General features: G+C 45.4%; 1 protein-coding gene across 1 annotated transcript; it reads right to left on the bottom strand.

Annotated features, from left to right (window-relative positions):
* Positions 1-1,859: 1,859 nt before the first annotated feature.
* Positions 1,860-8,217, bottom strand: LOC106637731 (uncharacterized). Its single transcript, XM_089592552.1, has 11 exons — positions 8,191-8,217; positions 8,008-8,081; positions 5,646-5,820; positions 5,366-5,580; positions 5,202-5,303; positions 5,014-5,131; positions 3,048-3,180; positions 2,506-2,947; positions 2,331-2,442; positions 2,101-2,272; positions 1,860-2,029 (listed from the first exon to the last, which is right to left on the bottom strand). Exons 1-11 carry the CDS (start codon positions 8,215-8,217, stop codon positions 1,860-1,862), a joined length of 1,740 nt encoding a protein of 579 aa, XP_089448678.1.
* Between the last annotated feature and the right edge of the window lie 15,229 nt (positions 8,218-23,446).

The following is a 23,446-nucleotide window of genomic DNA, read 5'->3' on the forward strand; positions in this document are numbered from 1 at the left end:
ATGTAACACACCACCACGAACACGCGATAAATCGATACCTCCGAAAACTAGATTCGATGCAGGATCCTCCAACTCTAACTTTCTCGAGCTACATATACGTACATAATACCAAAGCAATTTATTCTTTTGGCTGATGGCTGGGCCACTACCTCGTTTTGCAGCGACGGAAGTACACCGCGTGACGCGTGTGTAATTTACTTCGTGCCAATTTATTTGGCCAGTCCGATACTTTGTTATACCATGGAATATACCAATAAGAGCGCATAGGTATTTATTTATGGTATTTCCTTATGTTTCGTTTTTTCCAGCATAGCTGCCGAGGTACGTTTTGGGTACCTGTGAGGTAACGTTGCTTCCAGAGGCTCGAGGATAAGAGCACAAGTATAGTGCCGTTTCAACGCTCTGGTAGCATTATATCGCCACCAACCACTCAAGAACCGAGGGTCATCGGGGGAGTTTATTTTCATTACAAATGTACACTTTCGTTGTATTACTGCTTTTTTTTTGGTAGCATCATAGAGTTGAATTTCAAAAACAACGAAAATTACCTTTTTTTTCTCAAATACAAACTCGAATATTTGACCCGGGGAGTGAGAGAGAGAGAGAAAGAATTATCTCAGGTATAGAATCTTCCCTTTTCACCAGAGCGGATTCTTCCGTCGATTTCCGAGGCAGTTGAGGCGGAGGGGAACTCTTATCTGTTTCTTTGTACTGTTTCTAGGCGGATGGGTATAGGTTTGACCGGCTCGAGCGAGTTCACGGGAATCGCAATCTTTTTGCTCGTATTCTGCTTATCTTCCGAGGGATTCCGTCTTATCCACGTTTATTCGCAAAACACAAGTGGCGCTTGGATGTACTCACACGCGAGTTTTTTCTTTTTCTTTTTCTTCTTCTCATCGACAAAGATAAAACAAGAATCACAAAGCTTCTGTAAAATATTCATAGCTTCTACTTTATTTTTAGGTATTCTGAAAAAAAAAAAAAAATAAATAAATAAAATGAAATGAAAAGTAAGGTTCATACTATGGGGGAAGTAACGGGAGTAACGGGAAGTACTAAAGGGAAAGGACGTAAAATATCTTAACGGATTTAATATCGCGATATGTCAAACGATATCTTCTTTAGGCTCCGTTTCGACGGCAAATATTTAGAAATGTTGCTCCTCTGCCAACAAATATAAAAAAAAACTGTTGTGGACCATTCGGTTGACTACTGTAAAATAGCCCTGGCAATCATTTTATTGATAGTAAATTTTGAAAAATCGAGGATTGTGTCCACGTGGCGTGTCGTAAAAGTACGGCAACGCGATCGGAAATACGCTTGTGCAAACAATAACAAGCCGGTAGGTATCGATTTATCGCCTGGTCGGCTTGTTTGGTTGTGCTCATTAACTGAAACGCAATAATGTAAAGTGAACTCCCTGACCTCGATTCGCGAGTTACACGCAGTAGGTGCATGGCAAATACAGTTTGTAGCAAAAACAACGCAACTTACGGACATCCACTAATACCTCGATATCTATGGGTTTCCTGTACGTATTGTTATGGTTACGAATTTAAATATCAACCCCACTTTTGTTCTCGAGAAAGTTAGTTGTTCAAACATGGGTACAGTTGCTTATACCCATACGGCGAGTTAATGGGACGTCAGATACTATCGACCGTACTTGAGCGAGGAACGACAACAATGACAAGTACTTTTTTTTTTTTTTTTTTTTTTTTTTTTCTGGTAACGGTATACGTTGTCAAGACGATATTGTAGTTACTCTGCTGCTGACATTGCAAAATAAAAGAAAAGAAGGTAAAGAAAAAAGGTACCAACAGACAATTGTATAATTTAATTTAACATTAATAGTTCGATTATCTCTCGGTCCTCGTCCTGTTGGCGTTGGTCGACCTGCTCACCGACTTTGAGCCGTTCCTGCCGATACTACCCAAGTATTGGCTCAGCATCTCCGGTGGCATCATCATGCACGGCGAGGCCGCGTTGCTGTCCGTCGTGTGCTGCTTCAACGTCCTCAAATTGCTAGCTGTAGGCGTAGGTAAATGTTGACGTTTACTTATCGAAGGGCCCCCTCCCCCGTGGGCTGTACACACGTACCCGTGTGACTCATCCGTGGCCTTGCCGAAGGCACCTGCGGCGCGACGACGTCTTCCTTTTTGCTTGGACCACCGAGCACGGGTTTGCCGAACTTTTTGTCCTTGAACTCGGCGATGTTCGTCCTTTGGTACTCCTCCAAGTAGAGAAGGAACTCGCGGTAGGTGACGTAGTGCTGGAAAGGCCAAATAAAAATAATCTATTTTGTACACGTATAAAATTGCACATCGTACCTTGTCCTCCCCCGCCCAATTGCGGTTGGTTGGCTCCGTCAACCCCAACAGATCGATCCAGTGGTAGTAATCCTCCGTTTGGTTGCCGTACCAGTACTTAATGATCACGAAGCTGAAAAGCCATCGTGTTAATTGGCAAATGAGAGGTACAAGTGTAGGATGTGGGTGAACTCACGCCAAGCCGTCGTCAACCATCTTTTGGATCTCGGGGTAGGACATGAGCTCCAAGAGTTCGGGGTTCTCGGGGTTGCGCTTGACGTCGACCAGCTGCCACGGGGCTATCAACCCGAACCTCACGCACCTCATGACCTCGAGTAGGTGCTGCTTGCGGGTGTCCCAGTCGTGCATCAGCCAACGCACCGCCGACATCAGCACCTCCATCTCGCTGTTGACGCTTATGTAGTTGGAGCGCAGGAGGAGGCACAGCTCTTGCACCGCGAGCTCGAGAAAGTCCTTCGTGCTGACCAGTAGCAGGAAGAACTTCATGATCCTAGGCAGCATAAGCTCCATCACCGCGGTGTTGCCCACCTTGCGGGCGTCCAGGTACAGGAGGAAAGCCGTGTCCTCGCGGAAGAGCTCGTCGTTGTCGATGAACGCCCAGCACTGCTCCTCTAGTTCTGTTTTTTTTTTTTTTTTTTTTTTTTTTTTTTTCACCAATTAGTTCGTGTATGGTAATTGTGGAGGGGAAAAAAAAAAAAAAAAAAAACAGTTAAGTACCTTTGATGCCGAGGAACTGGGACGCGATAAAGACCTCGAGTATGTTGTCGCGTTTGAGGAGGTGGCAGCTCTCGCGGCTTGGGCTGAGCATCCAGTCGTAGATGATCGAAAAGACGCGCGAGGTCACGCTGCTCTGTGTTTTATCAAGTTTTTATGGGTTATTTACTCGTACATGGTTCTTCTGTGCGGTTTACGGTCAATTTTTGTTAATGGGTATGTGTACAGCGGGGAGGGGTGCGTCTTGTATTTCCCCGAGGAAATCAATTTGCGCGACTGCCATAGGACGGAACGACTGGGATTCCGTGGGGATGCCCCTCGGAGGGTGAGGGTGTGGTTTTTGCTCCGAGCTTTGGTTGGTGCTCGTGGTGGTATTGGCTCAAGTGTGTATTTCTTTACCGATGACGCTTGCCTCGGAGGGTATTCTTACCAGTGTCTAGTCAAAAGTTGCAAAAATAATATATTTTTCCCGATTTAGTTGGATATCATAGGAAAGTTGCTCGTAAACATGACGAATTTGATTGCCAAATGAACTGGCTTTTACTTCCAGGGTATTGTATATTTTTTCAAATTTATCATAAAGAGATACCAATGAAATCCTGTTTATACTCTTTCTCTCTATTTTCCTCTAAAAGTAAAGTTACTTATATGCCTGTGCGCTATCTGATTGGAGACGAAATTAAAAAAAAAAAAAAAAAAAAAAAAAATTTGAGATCGAGAACAGAGAAATACTACGAAATTCCTCTGTATAATATCGTACATGTAATGTACTTGTTTGTTATTTCAGTAAAAGACATTGAAACGGAAGTAGACAATTTATAGCACACAGACAACCTTGGAAAAATCATTGAAATCGTGAGCAGGCATTCCGGTTGTTTTTTGTGCCTTAAAAAAAGGATGGGAGGGGGAGATTGGAGGTCTCGGAAAAGAAAAAAGGAAAAAAAAGCGTGCCCGAGAGAAGAAAGGAAACGTCCGAGCGGCTTTCAGCCCCTTTCAGTGCCCTTCCCCGCTCCCGCTAGCTTTTAAAAAACTAGAAGCAAAAGAGTTGCCACTCCAACCCCTTGCCCCGCCACCGCTTTGTACATAGCAGGGGCAATCATTAGTATACGCTTGCACTCTGTTCGAGGGTCACTATACATCCAAGCCTCGAGCACCCGCAGGTGAAAGGAAGGAGCGAAAGCCTGGAGTCAAATATAGCCTCCTCGAGGACTCGTCGCTGCCGAGCTGTAGTGGGGCTCGAGGGGCAAAGGGGTTGGGAGAGAGTCCAAGGTCAAAGCGAGAGCCCGGGCTAGAGCTAGATATGCTGACACAGGAGATTCGGGTCAGAGAGAGAGAGAGAGACTTTTTTTTTAGCTCGCACGACCCGTGAGCTTGCAAAGCTTTCGGACTCGTATTGTGTAACACTCGGGTTCTACCGAGATGGTTTTCTCTCTTAGTTCGTTGTTTTCGTTGTTGGGTGTGTTCAAACTTTTATAGCTTATTGTGCAAAAAAAATTAGTCCGTAGGTTTTTCACTCTTAATTTGACGCAACTGCCCTCGGTGGATCGGAATTACAAGTTTACTGGATTGTAAAAAAAAAAAAAAAAAAAAAAATACATCAAATGAAAAACATGAAAACAAACAACTGCGTTTGAATAAAAAAAAAAAAAAAAAATCCATGCAGCGATGATTGGACGGATGAGCGCAAACACGAACATTCGGCCCATCGAGCTGCCACTGAAAGCTTTTTTTATTTCATTTCGTAAAGTTTGTTGTAAAATTCCACGCATTTCGGGGTGAATAATTTCCAAACGCTTCCAAAAATAAACCAATCCATCAAAAACCTGAATAATCATTCCTCCCTCCCTCCTGGTATAAAATCAATAAAAAACACACACACACCCCCTCGGAGAGCGAAAAAAAACACGACGGATGGCTCAACCGTATTCCAGGCAGGTTGATCCGTCAAGGGGGAGTGACCGACACTTACCCCCGTGAGGTCTATCTGCTTGACGTTTTTGTCGTCAAAGTAGGCGCTGTAGCTTTGCAAGACGAGCAAGTGGCAGTGGAACTCGTCGTTGCCTATCCGAACGACGCAGTCGGCGTTTCTGAAACGAGAGGAAAAATGAGTCAATCGGTACTGAGCACTGGTACCCTCGGTGACCCATAATGGCGCACTTGTAGGTCGTGATGCGCCGCGCTATCTCCTTGTAGAGGTCCGTCTTCTCCGGTAGCGTTATGTTCTTCCAATCGATGGGCCGCTCGCTCGTGAACCCTAGACTGTTGCGCGAGGATTTTTTTATTCACTTTGAAAATTCCCAAGCCAAATTGTCGAGTCTTACGAGGACAGGGGCACGTCGGTGGTGGGCTCCAGCGGCTTGTCCATGACGAAAGGGTCTTCGCTGCCCGCGAGCTCGTGCCGCTGGGAATCGGCTCTCGGGGACACGGGTAGTTCGAGCTGTGGCACAGCGACTCGGGCTTGTTCCGCCTTGACGTTCACAGTGGCGTTGTGCGGGTCCGCCACGAGGACACTCAGCTTTTTGGACTCGAACACTACCTGCGCTTTATTACAACCACCAGGATTGAGACGGATTTTTGTTTTTTTATGTTAAAGAGGCGGACCTGGTCGGGGACGATTTTGAGGTTGCCGCTGCGAGTCGACTGAAACGGGAACAGCCCCCGCGAGCGCTCCCCAGTCGTGGATGGGTTGTCACCGGTTCCGAGTTTTGAGCTTTTGCCGCAGAGCTGTTGCACCAGGAGTTCTAGGTTTGGCGCTAGGGGTTTTTTCGCGGGGGATCTGCAGTTGAGCGAATTGGTTGGTTACTGTTTTTTTTTTTTTTTTTTTTTTTTTTTTTTTTTTTTTTTTTTTTTTTTTTTTTTTTTTTTTTTTGTTTTTTTTTAGAGGAATGGAAATTCGAGGCTTCACCTGGTGTGGATAGAAGGCTGTGGGACTCTCCTCGGTAGATCTGTCTCGTCAACAGTACCACCACCACGGTGACGCCTGGGCGTCTTCTTGTCTTTCGTTCGGCCGATCGGGATCAGCGAGTGCCTGGAACGGAATGGAGCGGATTCCCCGGTGGATCCGGAGGGGCTTCTCCGTTTGGTTACCTTCCGTTGATCGTCGTCTATTAACGCGGTGCTTCGAACGACTTTGTTCCTCCCCTTGCCTTTGTCATCGGGTCGAGATGCTGCTGGCGCTCTGAGGCTGCAGTAGCGAGAGTCGATGTTTGGTCAGACGGAGCGAGATACGTACAAGCTACTGCTAATTTTGTACAATTTTTTTAATTCACAGTGTACTCCTATTTTGTTGTACGCAATTTCATCGACTATCACATAGTACTGAAGCAGTTTTTTTTTAAACACACGAGAGTTCCTTATCGGTATTTTTTTTTTTTTTTTAACACCACCCGTATGCTTTAAGTCATGTAATTTGAAATTTGTAAATACACTTTTGCTTTTAATACCTAAGGGCAGTCCGGAGATTGATAGAATTTTCAAACCAAGGCGGTAATGGTAAGAATTCGTGGATGTCTGACTATACGTTGACTTGTACTATTGCGCACAAAAAACGCGTTTTTACTCCAATGTCAAACGTTAAAAACACGGAGACTCTTTATTTGTACGATCTTAAATTTCCAAAGCTTATTTTGTTAATCACCCAAAATATTATACCAATGTTGATTTTTATTAGTATACCTTATGAGTGAAAGTTCATTATGAGCGATAGTCGTTGGTTTAGCACGTTTCGGTATAATAAAAATTCAACACTCCATTTGAGTTGTCAAGCGATCGAGAGTATAGCTTCGAAAAGGTTAAAGTTAAGTGTACATGTCGTAAACATAAACAACCAAAGGTGCTCCGTAAATCGAAGCCTCACCCGATGGAATCCGGTCTCCTCGGCAACGTCCGCCGTCGCCTAGCGGACACAGCGCTGCAACAACTCGGCGACGAGTAGAGCCTTCGCTCTCCCCGGTAAAGGACGATCAAGCTGCCGCTCCTGCTGATACTACTGTCGTCCGAGCCCGCGCTGCTGCGCTGTCCTCGTCGCCGACGCCTGTGCCAACTCGAATGACCTGCTCCACCCAAGATCAACCACGCGTTACTCCAATACTCTTGTACACACGTATATTACAATACTAACGCTCTTGAGCGCGAGTTTTTCGCCCCGCGTCTCGGGTCTTGTTCCTCCTGGCGCGGCTAATGGAAAATCAAGGCAGAGAGTTTGTCATGCAAGTTCGGCTGTGCGTTACAGCCGAGAGGCCACCCCCTCCGCGATAACTTTGGCAGTTACCCGAGCTTGTCCTCCGCGTCGCTCCGATGCCTCGACCCCGTAAAAGTTCCCCGGCGAAGCTGGGAATCTTCGCGCTTTGCCTCGCTTTTACTCCCACGATGCCGCGCCCCGGGAACCTCGACGCAGCTGCAGCCCTGCTCGGTCAACTTTACTCCTTGATCTGTCGTTCAAAGTCACGCGTAAGTGGGACAATTTTGAGAGAGGGGAAAACAAAAAACAACGTTTGTCGCCACAAAGTACGTACACGCAGAGTCGAGGACTTACATCAACTTACGTAATTTTGTCCCGAGGGACGAGTCGCGTCCGATGGCTGCTGGCCGAAAAGCTCGCGTCTTCCCCGCGGTGGTTCTGCTGCCTCTTTTGCCGTGAAGGAGAGCCCGATGGGAGTTGCGGGCGGGTCCCGCTGACCTATATATGTTACCGATACCTCGAGGTTACAATGGGCGTGCTTTGCGCTCGATCATCGTTACCGTTTGTACGGCTCGTCGAAAAGGTGATCGATGCGATACGGGGTCGATTGTTTCTGGTCAACGACGCCGGGGACTTTGGGATTTAACTTTGTGGCGCGAATGAAGACAACGGAGTCACATAACCTGACTCTGTTTTTTTTTTTTTTTTTTTTTTTTCTCAACTATATACCTCAATTTGAATCAATCACGTGCAAGGAATTCAAGGGGGGGAGAAACAACTCACCTGGAATTTGGTGGACGCCGTTTCGGGGAGTCACAGTAGTCGTCGTCGTCTTCGGTGGCTGACGCGATAAAACACTGACATAAAAAAATAAAAACAAATACGGATGATACAACAGCGTTTGTTTCTTTATTTTTATTTTTTTTTTTGGGAAAGGATAATTATAGGTGCTGCGCAAACACTTACGGTGCAGTAGTTTGGGCCGTCTGGCATGTTATGCTCAAGGCTCTTGGCGCCTAGTTGTGTTCACGAGGGCAGTCATCGCAAAGTATATGTGATGGTTGGTTCCTCAAATACGCGAAAAAGAACGTGTATAAAAAAAAAAAAAAAAAAAAAAATGTACATATGCATGTGCAAAACCGGTATGGGCTGTATGGAAGAATGTATATGTTTGGGCGCGTGCTGGGTTGTTTGGGAAGCAAAAGCGAGACAGCTGACGCAACGACCTGAAACTGGAGTGGATGGCCGTTTTTACATTTTATCGTCGAAGCAAACCAATGGGAAAAACCACAGCGTCGTTGAATCATTAACGCGCCAAGCTGCAGCGATAACTTTGATCATCGGCGCAATCCAATTTATTTATCGATCCATCCGACACCGGCGGAGAAAAACTCTGGAAAAGCCCAACACTGGGGGCACTTAACCTCGTCGAAAGCCAACAAATCGGCAACACAAAAACCCCCCAACGAGCGATAAAAGTTCGCAATTCAAGCTCGAGCGGGAGAGGAAACAATAGCTCCGACTGCGTGTGTACACATCGGCGGGGCGAGGGGGAAAGGAAATTACTCGACTATCGGGGAAATAGAATACTGTTTCGCTGTTGACGTCTCTATGTGTGCGCACTGTGGTATCTCTATATACAAGTACATAGCGTCAGTTTATCGAACAATAAATATGCAAAGGAGCTTTCAAAAGTTCTGAGAGAGTGGACGGGGCGATGAAATTCACAAGTCTTTTCTTGGCAATCGTACAAAAGAGCCCTTCCGTATACTCTATCAACATTTCCGAGCCAAGGGCGTACCAATCGATTACACCGAAGAAACCTTTTTTTAGCCATTGACGAGGCAGCATGGAAATACAAGGTTGTTCCTACGCGGGGTGATGAAAATCCACGTACAAATATAATCCAGCACTCGCTCCCCGAGAGCGCATTAATTAGCGTACCTTCCCCGCGAAATAAAAATTAGCTCTTCCCCGAGCCGTCTATGTAAATGCAATCTCCCTCTCAGCCGCTCTTTCTCCCAGGCCGTGCAAAAACAAGTGTACCCATCCCGGGGCTGCCTTATCCTCGGGGGGACTAGAGAGGAAGGGAAAAAAAAAAGAGCATCCCAACCAGGCGAGCGAGCGCCTGCGCGCGAGAAAGTAGACGGCAGCCGCGCACACCACCCTCGAAAACGCTCGGGGGCTGTGCGCGAGACGCGGAATCGATCGCTCGGCGTCCCGGTGACCTCGACCCAATGCCACCCTCTCGCCCGTTTCTGGCTCGCGCCCGGCGATCCCTCCTATAGTGCTTTTGCTTCGGGCCGCCCGGGCGTCACTGTTATAACGTACACATGTACACCAACCATCAAACGCCCTCGTCCCTCCGTACCCCTTTCATGTTACACGCGTCGATTATTTCCGCGGTGTTTTCTACAAAAGGCATACCAGCTCGTTATTTCTCATCGTCACGTTCTCATAAAAATGCTGGACCTTGGCGTGTTGCTTTTGCCCCACTAATGCCCATCGCGAAACTTATTTCCATAAAAGAGTAATAACCACGGGGTGAATCGGGGATGGAGGATTTTTTTTATTAATAATCCGGCGTTGCTGTTATCCCCTGCCCGGGGCGTATGGAGGTTTTTTTTATTTTTCATTCCATGCCAACTTCCTTCCTCATTTTTCCGCGTCGCAGTTTCCGCGTGTGGGTACATTGCACCGTGACGGCTATACACGTAATCGGCTTTGAGCTGTTTCCGAAGCGCACGCATGTGACCTATTTCCCTCCACCCACGACGCGGTTGTTGTTACACTGCGCGGATTTTCTTTCACGTATTCCGGTGTGCCGTGCGTACATTTCATTTCGATGAAAAATAGAGATACACCGGCAAAGGGCGTAATCTGTCGCGCAAAGCTCGGGCCGATTAACATTCAGCTCGTAAATGCTGGGGCGTGGATTAAGGGGATCTTCTGGCAGAGCGGGTGCGTGGGAAATGAGGAAAAAAAAAGTCGGAATAAAAACCAAGGACGTCGACGTGGGAAAAAGAAAAAAGGTTACAAGGGGTTGGAAAAATTAGGGGCTAGAGCTGTGCGCCGCACGGACGGATGCTCTACTTTTGCGGGAAGAAGTTGGCGGGTCAGAGTTACGAAAAGTCACTCTGGTTACACGTGAAAAAAAAAAAAAAAAAAAAAAAATCGCGACAGACGAAGGAGACGGTAACAACTTGCGCAAACAATGCCAAGTGGAGGAGTAGCGATGAAGATATTAATTTTATGGCCACCAGGGCTCTGGCACGTGCGAGATTACAAGTACGGATTTATCGTTTGACTTTAGAAGATGAGATTTTTTTTTTTTAATCTCAAAATGAGTAATTACCGTCCTTTTGTGTTACGTGCAGAAGGGACTTTATTTGAATGAGGGAGCTTTTATGTCAAGCGTTTCAACCCAAAAGCACATAAAATGACAGTGTTACATTCAGGGCGTGCAAGAGATAAAGTTGTATGATTTTTTTTCGCGCCAAAAAGACAAATAATAACATTTATCACGTGCCATGTACACAGGGCGACCGGAGCAGGTATAGGGAAATAAACCAACCTTCCGTTATACCTGCCCTGCATGAGAATGTGCGCGTGCACGGCCAGAGAGAGAGAGAGAGAGAGAGAGTCATTTGCGTAAAAATTTCGTTTCTCTTCCACTCGCGCACCTATACCGTTACACAAAAGTCCAGAATCATCCGAAAGCGATGAAAAGAATCTTTTCATCGTAGCGAAGGAAAACAAATTCTCATAGTTCGGAGAGAGAAGGGAGTCACGAGGGTGGGAGGGTCGCCTCTTGGCCGGGGAGACGACGATGCACGTGCAGACTGCGTGGCAAGAAAAGGGAGGGAGAGCTGCAAGGAGTTGCTAAGGTTACACTCGACTAACCAGCACTTTCCAATACTACCTACCCCCTTTCTACACGTACACGCTGTAACGACCGCCCCTCGCGCGCTTTACCACGGCCCCCACTACGCCGTCACCAACCCCCACTACCGACGAACCTCAGCACCCACTCCTGCTCCATATACTCCGCTTACGTGCTTCCTTTCTTCTTCTTCGTTGCTCGGAGATCCGCGAGCTCTGTTCTTTCAAACTTGCGCGATAAATCCCCCTAACCCCCTCCTCTTCCTCCTCCAAAGCTCGATGGTACGTGCTCGCGACGAGAAATGAAAGAGAGAGGGGTGCATCGCGGCTCGTTAAAACGGCGAGCGTGTCTGATTTACGATACTCGAGGCCTGCTCTTTCTCTCTGCGCTGTACCTATACTGACCCTCCCCCACCCTCTCGCATACTGCAAAGATAGTTCCGGTGTCTAAATATTCGTGCTGTCGTTGCTTTTTTTTTTTTTAATTTTCAAGCAGGTATGCGAGGTCGGGAAAATTTTTCTAAGAGTGCTTCGAATTCGCGAGAAACCGCTGACTTTTTTTTTGGTCGGGTGAATAATTTTCTTTTTTTTTTCTTTTTTTTTTTTTTTTTTTTTTTCTCGAAGTATAAGAGTTTTATCGCGTGTAAAAAGAAAAAGGGCCCCCGAGTGGAAGCATTCTCGTCCACACCGTCGAATAACTCGTCTTTGATTTTTCGCAAATTTCCCCTCGACTGAGCTCCAAAGGGGCGATAAAGATTATATCGTAAGTATGCTCTGAAGTTGAAAATTTATTTTTCCGAGTCACGTCGTTGTAACGCTTGCGCGATTTGGCAAATTTTTCACCAACTGCTGGCTGTTTGCTCTCGTGATGTATGAACGAAAAAAAAAAAAAAAAAAAAACCCGGAAAACATTGAAAATTCAGCAACGCTCGTGTAAATTATAACATCCGGTGTAGCAAGAGTAAAAAGAATAATTTTCCTCCTACGTGGAAAACGTAAAAATTCGAGGTGCATGTAACTTGGCGTGTTTTTCATTTGTACGGAGGAGCAAAAAAGAAAAAAAAAAAGGGGAGGGGGGAAGGGGGCCAAACGAGTACATCAACGAGAGAGCTCTGAATACGAACGGGAGGAAAGAATCGAGGAAATTCGAGAAGAGAGGAAGAGAAAAATAGTCAGTCAGTCGCAGGCTAATCGGATTTCCGACTAACGAGAGATGCCGCCCTTGGGCTCGGGCGTTTGTTAATGTCAGCCATCTGTCGCGTTGCCCCCCCCCCACTCCTCCTCCCACGCATGCACGTAGTCCGCGCTCCAATTTCCAACCAGGAGTCACGGTAGTCCTGCCAATAAACTTTCCCCCCGATCCTTCGAAGAAAGGGTCTACATCCAGCCGAGCGCATGAGAAACGATCGAGCAGCCCCTCTTTACCCCCCTGCCACGATTACTAATCGATTCCTCTCAAAGACGGGGGTGGGGGGGAGCGTCTTAATTAATTGATAACGAGCAGAATCTCTCCTGGCTTCCCGAACGCCCGTTGAAACGGAGAGTCGAAGGGAGAGATTTATTTCCGGAAAGAGGCGCGTTTTGCATCATCCATATCCTTGGGTAGAACGCGTGGCAGTGGCGAGGGAGGATTTTACTCTCTATCGTTTCTCTTGACTTAAAAGCCAACGGGGGCGCTGTTAGCTCATCCTCTATGTATAATACAGCTATGAAAGATTATTTTTCTTCTTTTTTTAAGTAGAGCAGATAAACGAATCTTTAATAATCACTTGGCGGTGCAGGCGGGGGTGGGGTTGGCTCCTCGATTTACGTGCCTTTTAATTAAAATCGAGGGTTTGCGCGCATATCTGGCTCGCCTCGGTAAATTGGAGAGTCGAGGGAAAAATTTTTTTTAATAACATTCAAGGAGTGGAATCGAACCGCGGCTTTTTCGTCGTAGCTGCAGTTTGTGTCATCAAAGATACCCTAGATATTGTGTTGAATCGACGATTCGAGCAAACGCTCGGCACTCGACATCCTCCCCCCAACCCTCCCTGAGTTAGTATGTATCTCTCGGTTATCAGGCTTAAACTTTATGAATGTATTTATTCAAAAGGCGAAAATTCCTTTTCCCTCCCTCCTTCCCTCTCTGTCTAGTGGTTTGAATAAATATTTCAACTGCAGATCGTTTGTTCCGTTCAGGAAAAATAAAATAAAATAACGCTGCTCGTTTGGGAGGTTTTACGTAAATACGAGGGTGTGTCAGGATAACAAATCGCTACCAAAAAAAAAAAAAAAAAAAAAAAAAAAAAAAACATGGGAAAGCCCTCTCCAAAATAAACAAGTGGCTAAGCAAATATTGGGTGCTTTATGATTATTTGTGGCATGGTTTCAATTAGCTTATCATTAAGTAATATTTTACGAAGATCCAAGAGAACCCTTTTTTTATGCCTTTAACGCGGAGATCGAAAAAGGAAAATTCTGGGATGTACATAACTATCAAATTTTGATTAAAAGTATTATGTCGGTTGTACGGGACATCGAAAATACTATTACGTGCCAGAAAAAGTTTACACATCTGTAACAATAGCGACACCCTGTTACTAAAGCGTAAGAAATTTAACTCTAAAAATTCAAACAGAGGTACCTCAGTTACAAAAGTCCGCTAATAATAAAAGACTTTGCTATTCAACTCCAAGAGTGGTATACTCATGTTCAAACCAAGGTTGAAGTGATTCATTTAATTTGTACGATTAAATTGCTCACGTAATAGAAAACAAATAACTAAAAACTGTACAAAGTAATAAAGCTCAGTCACAAGTCTCAAGTCACACAACATATGTACGCATTTAGTCTATCTGGGGTAGTATATATAATATCTCTCTCTACTACAGATGGCCCATAATCTCACTGGATAAATTTAATGGCAATACAAGGAGCATAAATCATCAAAGCAAAATAACCGTTGTAAGCCCAAAAATACCAATATACCCGAGAACCGTCTAAATATAATGCAGGGTTATATAATAATAATGGGTAAAAAAAAACAACGGCCAAAACAGTTGACACAGTCATGGTTGCTTTCAAAGGGGCAGTGGCGCAAGTTAAGCGAAGAGGGAAAATAATATATGACAACAAAGAACGGGAAAAGGAGGGATAACCCGGCAAAGAGTCGAGTCACCCCACGCACACACATTTGGAAGCTGTTGTGTCCATCGCCGAAAAAAAAGGCACGCATGGTGTAGGGGAGGGGGAGAAAAAAAAGAGGGATATCCATATTTCTCTCTCCGTAACGGGGCGAGAGCCATTACCCTGCGTTACACGTCCCTCCCGGTGTGGCTATTGTCTGCCATTGTTGTCGCTTACAAAAGAGCCGCACCAAAGGGAAAAATAAAAAGACGAAAGGTTGAAAAAAACAAAAACATCCCCCTGCGCCCGGAGATCCTGACCCAATTTTTTGTTTTCCACCCCCGCGTTCCCGTTTTTGTTTTCCTTATCTCTCCCTCGCACCCTGCGTTACATCCTCCTCCTCCTCTTCCATCCTTCCACTCGCGACGTGGATGCGTGACAGAGCACGCGCGCGTTTATCTCTCGCTCTTTTGTACAACACTGCACTCGTATCTCGGGCGAGGGCGTGTGTACCCGTGGTTTATATGGTTTTACCACCGTATCGCACGCACGGTGAGAACAGCTGCTTTCCAACTTGGTTGTGGTCCGCGGTTTCCATTGAAATCGAGCCAACCGGATGCGTAGGAGATGTATATTACACGTGTAGTCTATTGATCGCGTTTGCCATTTGAACATGTGCCGAATTGGCTCGCCTAAAAACAAAAACGCTACACAAAAGCTGGACGATATATATGGAAAAAGTATTTGCCTTGTCCAGCGAAACGAGCTCCGTTCCTCAAAGCGGCTCGGCTCCAACTTTTACATCGCAGCCACTGGCAGTTGCTCGTCCTCGTCGGCGCAAGCGGAGGTGAAAATCGTGTTTGCTGACGACGGCCTCCCCGTGTTCCCGTTTTGCTATTTATACGCTGCTCTCCGCCTTAATTTTCATTTACAACAACGCGCGTCGGTGGTTTCTGGCTCTGATGTATACATGTATATGCATGCGTTGTTGCTCGGAGCACACAAAAGGAGCAGCGGTGGAATGAATTAACGCAGAGATAGTTTTCTCGTTAGCGATGTATCGCGCGGAGGGAAAAGCTCGGGGAAAAAGGGAGGATCGTCGGAGGGATAAGTCTTGGTTGGACCGCTTTTTTTTTTTTTTTTTTTTTCCTCCTGGCTTTGTAAAATTCAGTCGTGCGCTTTTTACGGAGCGAGTAAAGTGAAACGATAACAAATCTTTGGACAAAAAATTCTCATTCTATTTACCTGCAGGTTGAAAAGCTCTGTTGATGACATTTCGGGTGGCCTGGTTTAGCATCGGTGGAAAAAAAAAGTAAGGGTGGAGGTGTGGGAGTGTGTTGTTACAGGTAAATGAGTTACGCGTGGTCTGGCACAAATGGCGTTGACCACTTTGTAGATAAACGCTCGACCCCTCGTTCATCCCGTCCATAAACACGCACACGGAGTGAGAGAAGAGATAAACGTGAAAAGTGTTAACATTACCAAAGTAATATCGGAGCAAGGCCTCCCGTGGATAAATCAGTTTGACCGTAAGCAACATTGAAGGAATATTTTCTTATTTATAGGGTTCAAAAACCAAAGCTCGCTTTGTTTGGGATCCATGTACGAAGTAACAGTCTCATGAAGCTTTGTTTATGCTTATGAAAGGTGTGTGTATGATTTTACTCATTTCACCCTCAAACGAAGATAATAATGTGTGACGTATCTTTGCAAACAGTAATGTAGATTTTTACCTGAAACAACACTTGGAAAGAGATTAGGATGGCACGAGCTTGCGTCAACGTGTATGAATATTTTAAAATCGCTCTTACTAAGACCTCGAGAATTTTATTAAAACAGGTAGGTACAACCAAACTTTCTTTTACAAGACGTTGAGCTGCTGTTGAGCATCCTCCCTTTACTTGTTGGACACTCGTGAGTTAAAAATGTACTATTTAGACTTTTTACTGTTTCTTAATGATTAACCAAGCGACTAGTGACCAGAAAAGATTACCACCCCTTTTGTCCGTCTAATCCGCACTCGACTCCGTTTTTTGCATCCCCCGACACTGAAACTTTTTTTTCTCCTCCTCTTTGCACGTTCTCTTCTCACTCAAAGTAAAAAGCGAGGAAGAGGAGGAGGAAAAAAACCACCCGAGCCAAAAAAAAGAGCCCTCTTCGCTTCCACCCTCGACTTCCTCCTCCACTGGCTTTGGCTGCGCGAACTTTCCTCAAAAGAGCAGCTCCATCCCTTGCCTTTTAGGTCCACCAGCTTCCCCTGCCGCTGGATAAAAAACAGATGCAACGCAGCAAGTTCCGCGGACTTTTTTTCTGGCCGTACTTACCTTTACCTACCGGTGAAACTTCTTCTTCTTCTTCTCGAGTCCCTCTGTACTTTTAGAATTAGTGTTATTACATTTCGAGGGTCGTGTTTGCCTTTGCCCCTTCGCTTCTTGGCCACCCCCCTTTTTTTTTTCTTTCGGCCTCTTTGTTTGCCTGAGCCCGACTACCGGAGTATTAGCTGTTGATTCTGCAAAACCTTTTTTTTTTTTTTTTTCTTCTTGGGAAGCACGAAATCGAATAACAAAGTTCTTCGGGTACTAGTCAAAAAATTACACCATTGAAAAAAAAAAAAAAAAAAAAACAATCACCCTCACCCGAAAAAAAAGGGGTGTCTCCCGAAAATATCAATCAACGAGGACGACGACGTCCGACCACGGAAAACACTTTTTTGCCGATCGAGCTCATCTGCAATTCCAAACTGCCTTCACCCCCGGCTCCAGCTGAGTCCGGTAATATAATCGATTTGCTCGTCACGGGGGCTTGGGGGCGGAAAAAAAAAATCAGCTCGCTGGCATATCGATGAAGAGAGAGTCGTTCATTAGCATAAAGGACAAGTGGCCCAGAAAGCTTTTGCATGCCATTGTACACCCCAGAACTGGGTGAAACTTGGCGAAATTAACTCACTCGCGCCCTGTAAGCTTTTTTGGACAAAACATTAAATATTTTGCCCCATAGAAACAAAGTGTCGCGTTCATGTTAGCAAGTAAAATTTCCACGTATGCAAATGAAATTGACTTATCCTCGAGCCGCGCGAAGCTGTAGATATATATTGTATTCTTAAATAACGTTATTGCACGTGCACGCTCGCAGTAACTTGCGTGTACATTTGCGTAACTGCGTGATAATTAATTACAGAAATTCACATTAAACACGAGTCGGGGAGGAGATGAGAGAAGTCAATTAGAGAACTCTGCAACTCGACTCTCGGGTTCCCATACATTGCACGGGAGGAACACTCAAGTTCGTCAACACTCCGCTGCTGTCGTGTATACGTACGGATAAGTAAACCTACTTTATCCAACGCAACGTTGCTGTTGTTATATAAATAAACGCCAACTCTACAACAGTACATTCCTGAGCAACACGAAGCTCACAAAAAAAAGTTAACCATAGAAACCGGATAACGAGGCTCAAATCGTGCACATTGTTTTACATCGCTATTCGAATTGATCAAATGAAATTCATTTATATATATACCTACATACATATATAAGCCTTCGAACGTAGGAGGGTATAGTACAACATGTGCGAGCTTACGGAGGTTTTGTCATTGCATTGTTAATCAACGGGGAAACGGGCTAACGAACCCGATCTATCATTAGCATGGCTAACTAGCTCATTGCCGTATATATATATATATATATATGTATATAACTTCTCGTTGATGACCACAATAATTCGCCAACTGCCTCCTCCTCCCATCTATGTCCCTGCGTTGTTGTATCAATGGAATCGATGGCAGGTGGGTGTATAATGTGACCGGAAGAGAGCACGAACTTACGTGTACAATTGATCGATCGGCGGAGTCGAGCTTCACGATTCGCAGTCCAAAATGAAAAGAAAAAAAAAGTCCCGCTCGATAGGGAGCACCGGAAGATATTCCCCTGTAGCCGGGGACTGTAATCTCTGCTCCTTTCTCCGAGCAAAGTTAAAACCTGCACCAAAGGCGTGGAAGACACGAGCGAAAACGCTCCCGGCCAATTCAATTTGCAAGTTCGCGTGTAACTTGGGCGGAGAATAGAGTGCCGGAGAGTAGAAGAAGAAGCTTTGGGCAGGTTAAATGAATGGGGGTGGGGGCAGGACTTGGTTAAGAGGCAGCGGAGGACTTAAGTAAACGGAGCTCCCTACTATGTGTGTATACATGGGGAAGCGGTGGGCGTTGCGATGCCAACATAGGTATGTGGCCGAGGAAAGCGCGAGCGCTGCTGCGAGTGGGAAGGAAAGAAAGGAAGATCGTGGTGATGGTAGGAGATAAGGGAAACAAGGGTTGGACGCTCTCTCTCTCTGCGGTCTGCGGAAGAAAATTATCGTTGTCTCTTCCCACTCTCTCCCTTTGTACCTATATACATGTAGCTACCGGGTATTGCACGTCGAATCAGATAATTAAATTTCCTTACCTGCAGTATATTGTATACGTATGTATATATATACCATAGAAACCGACCCTACTTTTCCGTATTCTCCCTCTTCCTACCCTCGTCGTGGTGTCTCCTTTTCTATCTCTCCTTGACGCTATTGTGCCCCACCCCCTACCTCTATACCCGCGCACTCGCAGTGTCGGTATTACAATGTCTGGCCACTGTTTACGCCGCGATACACTAATGATACGTATTACACGTGCATTTCGGGGGTGTCTGTATAACCAGGAGCTTTGGTAAGTGAGCACGTATGTGTATATTACACGTGCATAGTTAATAGTCTCATGATACTATTCTACAGAGTTTGGGTATCTCGAAATAAGTCATGCTTATGGTAAATATTCTGTGTTTTCTCACTAAGTACATACATACGCTCCCAACTGTGTTATTATTTCGTAGCGTGTTTTTTTTTTCTGTCAGGGGGAACAATATAGTCATTAGTGTAGCTAATAAAGTTGAGCTAATCGACATCTCGGAGGGTTGAAAAGTCATACCCCCAAATATAAATGTGTGTACTTTTATCGATGTAGGCACCGATGACGCATAGGCAGGATACCTACGGAAAAAAAAAATCACTTATAATCGTATAAGGAGAAAAAAAACCCTCCCGACACCAGTGGGTCCTATTTGCTTGCACTTGGTCTGTAACCACCGTTGGGATACGTTATAGACATCACCGGGTCGGGCGTGCATATGGGGTATATACACACGTGCACCAAAGAGGCTGCGTAACCGCGATAATGGCCACCCGCAACTAAATTAGTGGCTGGTCGAGTTAGCGCTGAGGGCGTTATGGAAGCTGTTGGAGGAGGGTACGTAAGAAGCTCTTGGGCGACAAATGATTATAGCTGTAGGTGCACGTACCTACCCTTTGACGGTGTAGCACCTCGTATTATAACCATTGTGGATTTTGGGTGTACATATACGTTCCTTTGAAAGAGACGACGTCGCAGTGTGTTGCGCGAGCAAAGGAGAAACAGTAATTAGGACACAGTCGTGTGTGCGCGGGTCCGCGGTTTGCAGTCCCACTTGAACACGTAATGGTGCTAATTTAATTTTTTTTTTTTTTCTACCGCACCAGCTCCAGGAAGGGGAAAAAAAAGAAGAAGAGGGGCTTGATTTATTTTTAAACACGCAAGCTAACTAAAAAAAAAACACCAAATCATTTTATATTTTTTTTTTCAATCATCAACATTTGGACGCGTCCACGTAAATGAGACGAATTCAGCAAAAGTCCGTGCAATTTCGCGTTCGTCACGTTACACGCATTAGCATACGTCACTCGATTGAAACATCCACGGGATACGTTGTACCTGTAAATTGTGCAAACTAATTATGCAAAATTAGTCCAACGTCCGCGCATGTAAACGCTGCACCTACCTAATCCATATTCCCCTCTTCTGTTCGTTAATTAGGCGGGGCTCTCGTTGATATTTTGACACGCGCGGGGGCTCAAAATAACAGCGTCCGAAGAGCCATTTGCAAAAGCGCGAAAAACGTGAAAAGTTAAAAAAAAAAAAAAAACAAGGTATGGATGAAATTAATGGCCCTCCTGCCCCCACAAACAAAAAAAAACTTTCGCCAAAGGGTTCTTTCGTAACCTAATTATGTATACCTATAGGTGGGGAGTTGTAATCGGGGCACGCGAACTCACCCCCGTATCTTGATTATTCGGCTAATGACCTTTTAAGGACGACGACGTTGATAAGAAAAGCCCTCGCTTATTTCAATCTTATTTTCTTCTCCTTGTTCTTCTCTGCTAGCGTGTCACACTGTGTGTACCTAATACCCGGGAGTGAAAAATGTGCGGGTCGAATTAACGCTCACGTGGCAGGAGTTTTAAAACGCTTTCGGGGTCGTGGGAGCGCTCTCTAATGGATTTTCTTCTCGAGAGCGCCTGGGCAAAAAAGCCACGCGGACTCTACCGATTGTTTATTCATGCAAACGAGGAGGAGAGTGCACCTCTACGTACACACACACACAGTGGCTCGTCCACTCGTACGTACGCGCAAATACATAAAAACATGACAAATTTCAAAGTCATAAGCAGGTAAAACAAAAAACAAAAAAAAGAACGCCACCCTCTCGTGTCGCTCGACGAGGAGATACATCTTTCCGTCTTTCGACCTAATGCACAGTGCGCAGGGATGTGCCGCATCAGGAAGCGAGGAGCAATCAATTAGGACTCTATAAGTGCATTCCACGTCCCCTTCCGGCGTCACGTTTCCCAGCAACGACGCCCCGAGAGAGCGTCCGTCGAATTCGCCCCGAATTAACGGGCGATTAAGTGACGTGGGTACACCCCTACGCGCCCGGCTTTCATAATTTGTAGCGCACCACTTTTGGCTAGTTACGTACAAGTATACTTACTTTTGCACCGAGGTCTTTTAATGTGTCAGCTTGACCGACAACGCGATCGTACCTCACTGGTGGCCGAAGATTGATTTTCGTCTCCACCCGTAGGTGCGTATAGACGAGGAGGAAAAAACGGGGTCACGCGAGCCGGATGTATCAAATACCGCGTGTTCCGGGGCACGTCGGGAAATAGGAAGTTCCCGTAGCATCGATGCGGTGCTGTGCGTTGATTTGATGTACAATAGGCATCGGGGGCGCGACGGTCCAGTGCACCGCAAACCCGTTTTCGCCACTCCGAAAGTGTCACGCGTATAGCGTATACTTCCGCCGCGAAATTGTACGACACGCGATTGGAGGCCAAAAAAGCAAATTTTTAGGCCTTTGTTGATTAAAAAAAAAAGATGTACGGAGTAAATTGAGTTTAGCCGAGTGTTCGAGTGACTCTTTGACCCCTGATCTTACGCTGTACTTTGCACACGAGGAATGAACAATAGAGTTACAGTGTGTGCGCGTGTGGGTCGCCAAGTATTTCCGGCAACTTACCCGCGCTCGTTCGAGTTTTTTTATTTTTTATTTAGTATCTAGCTCTTACAGGGAGGGGAAAGGGAGTCACCCAGTGAGTGCTCTTTCGATCGACTCCGTGGCCCCGATTTCTCTCTCTCTCTCTCTTTGCAGGTCGTTCGCGTTAACGGCGATCGCGTTGAAAGTCGTTTACTAGCCTCTTCCAAAGTAAGCCGGTGCCTGGAAACGTGCTAGCGCAGTAACGCCGATGAGAATTTCTTTCTTTTTTTTTTTTTTTTCATTCTCTTTCCACGTGTTTTTACACTTTTTGCTGATTAGTGATTTTGCACAACGAGCGATCAGGATTCGTTACGCGTGAGCACGTTGGCTGTACCGAAATGAAGAGATGTGTAATGTTATGGAAGTCTTTCGTTTGCCTTGTATTTTGAGATGTGTGCGTTTATATAATAGCGTTGCTTTTTTTTATATCACTAAAAATTTGATTACAATTTGTGAGAGAAGCAATAAAGTCCGCAACCCCAGCTGAATTAATATTACAATAATCTTCTTATACGAATATATACACACGGCAAAGTAAAAACATATTTCAGGATCACTCGGTGCATCATGAATTTACGTAATAACAACATGAGGTAGTGTATATCAATAACGACGTGCAAGCTGTGTAAACCTCTCGCATCGATAATGCAATTTCAGCGATACTAGTTTAGTCGGCAACAGCAGCGGTGCTCTGCCATTGGCGGTATCGGATGGGAGGAGATTATCCTGCGAAATCTCGCGATACGCGGTATATTGCGCCCCGGAATATTTCCATCTCTCTCCACTCCTCCGAGCTATTGAATTTTTTAATAGGAATTTTTTTTTTTTTTCATTCTTATTCGGCGAAAAATCTTAACTAGTACAAATTGATGCAGAGTCTGATATTTTAAGATGTATTTATTTATTTATTTATTTTCTTCTTCTTTAATAAACGTATGTACCTCCGTGCAAATATTTACGTGTACTATGTGGGTGTTAAATATAATTTGCAATTACGATTAATAAATATACCACACGATCATCAAAAATCGTGCACTCAAACAGCGATCATATACTCGGAGAAGCGAATAAAAAAATTATCATCCTCGCTTTGTATACCTATTTACGTAATTGGTGTGTTGATCTTCGCGCGGGCATCAAAGACATCTCGTGAGCAAATCCGATAAACCCGGAGGGACTTTAATCCGAGTAGCCGGAACATATCTTTGATTAACCGAGAGAAGCAAGGCAGCTGCCCTAAAAACGCGGTCGAAAGCCTGGGGGAGGGGGGGGGGCAAGAAAGTCAGACACCGCGTAGGGGTGGGGGCAAAGCTCCTCGGGGAGGTAGATCTGAAATTAAACGGGGCGAGCTTCTCGGCTGATCCCGAAAAGCCACTGCGCGCCTCTCATGGGGAGCCTCGAGGGCCGAAAGCTGTACTCGCCCCCTCGTCAAGGACGTGTAATCCTAATCTTTTCGAGTGCGCAACGAGCAGAGGAACGTTACCAACAATGCCCCGGTGTGAATGTTACCGTTTGTGTTGGAAAGATCTCAAAGCGCCTCGTCTCTCGAGGATTCGGATTGTTTCTGATGCGCACGGCCAAGGGGAAGCTCGCAAACGTTACCTCTCGATGAAAATAAACTCAAATCCATAGATATACAGTCAAACTGAAGCCTATATGTGACCTGCGTTAAATTAAATCCTCTACGAGAAAGTAACCTGGAGAAGCGTAAGAACAGTATTGTTTGTTTTGTACTAGGCCATTTGCGTCCTTGCAACTTTTTTTTTTAGTAATAAGTCGTAATGGCTCTCTTTGCGGGGTAAAAACGTTGCCGGTACTGGAGCGAGGAGGAGGTGAGAAAATAGGTCGCGAGTGCA

Source organism: Copidosoma floridanum, unplaced genomic scaffold (assembly GCF_036245765.1).
Source record: "Copidosoma floridanum isolate Cflo_tuat_1 unplaced genomic scaffold, Cflo_Japanese_pri ptg000019l, whole genome shotgun sequence".
Taxonomy (NCBI): domain Eukaryota; kingdom Metazoa; phylum Arthropoda; class Insecta; order Hymenoptera; family Encyrtidae; genus Copidosoma; species Copidosoma floridanum.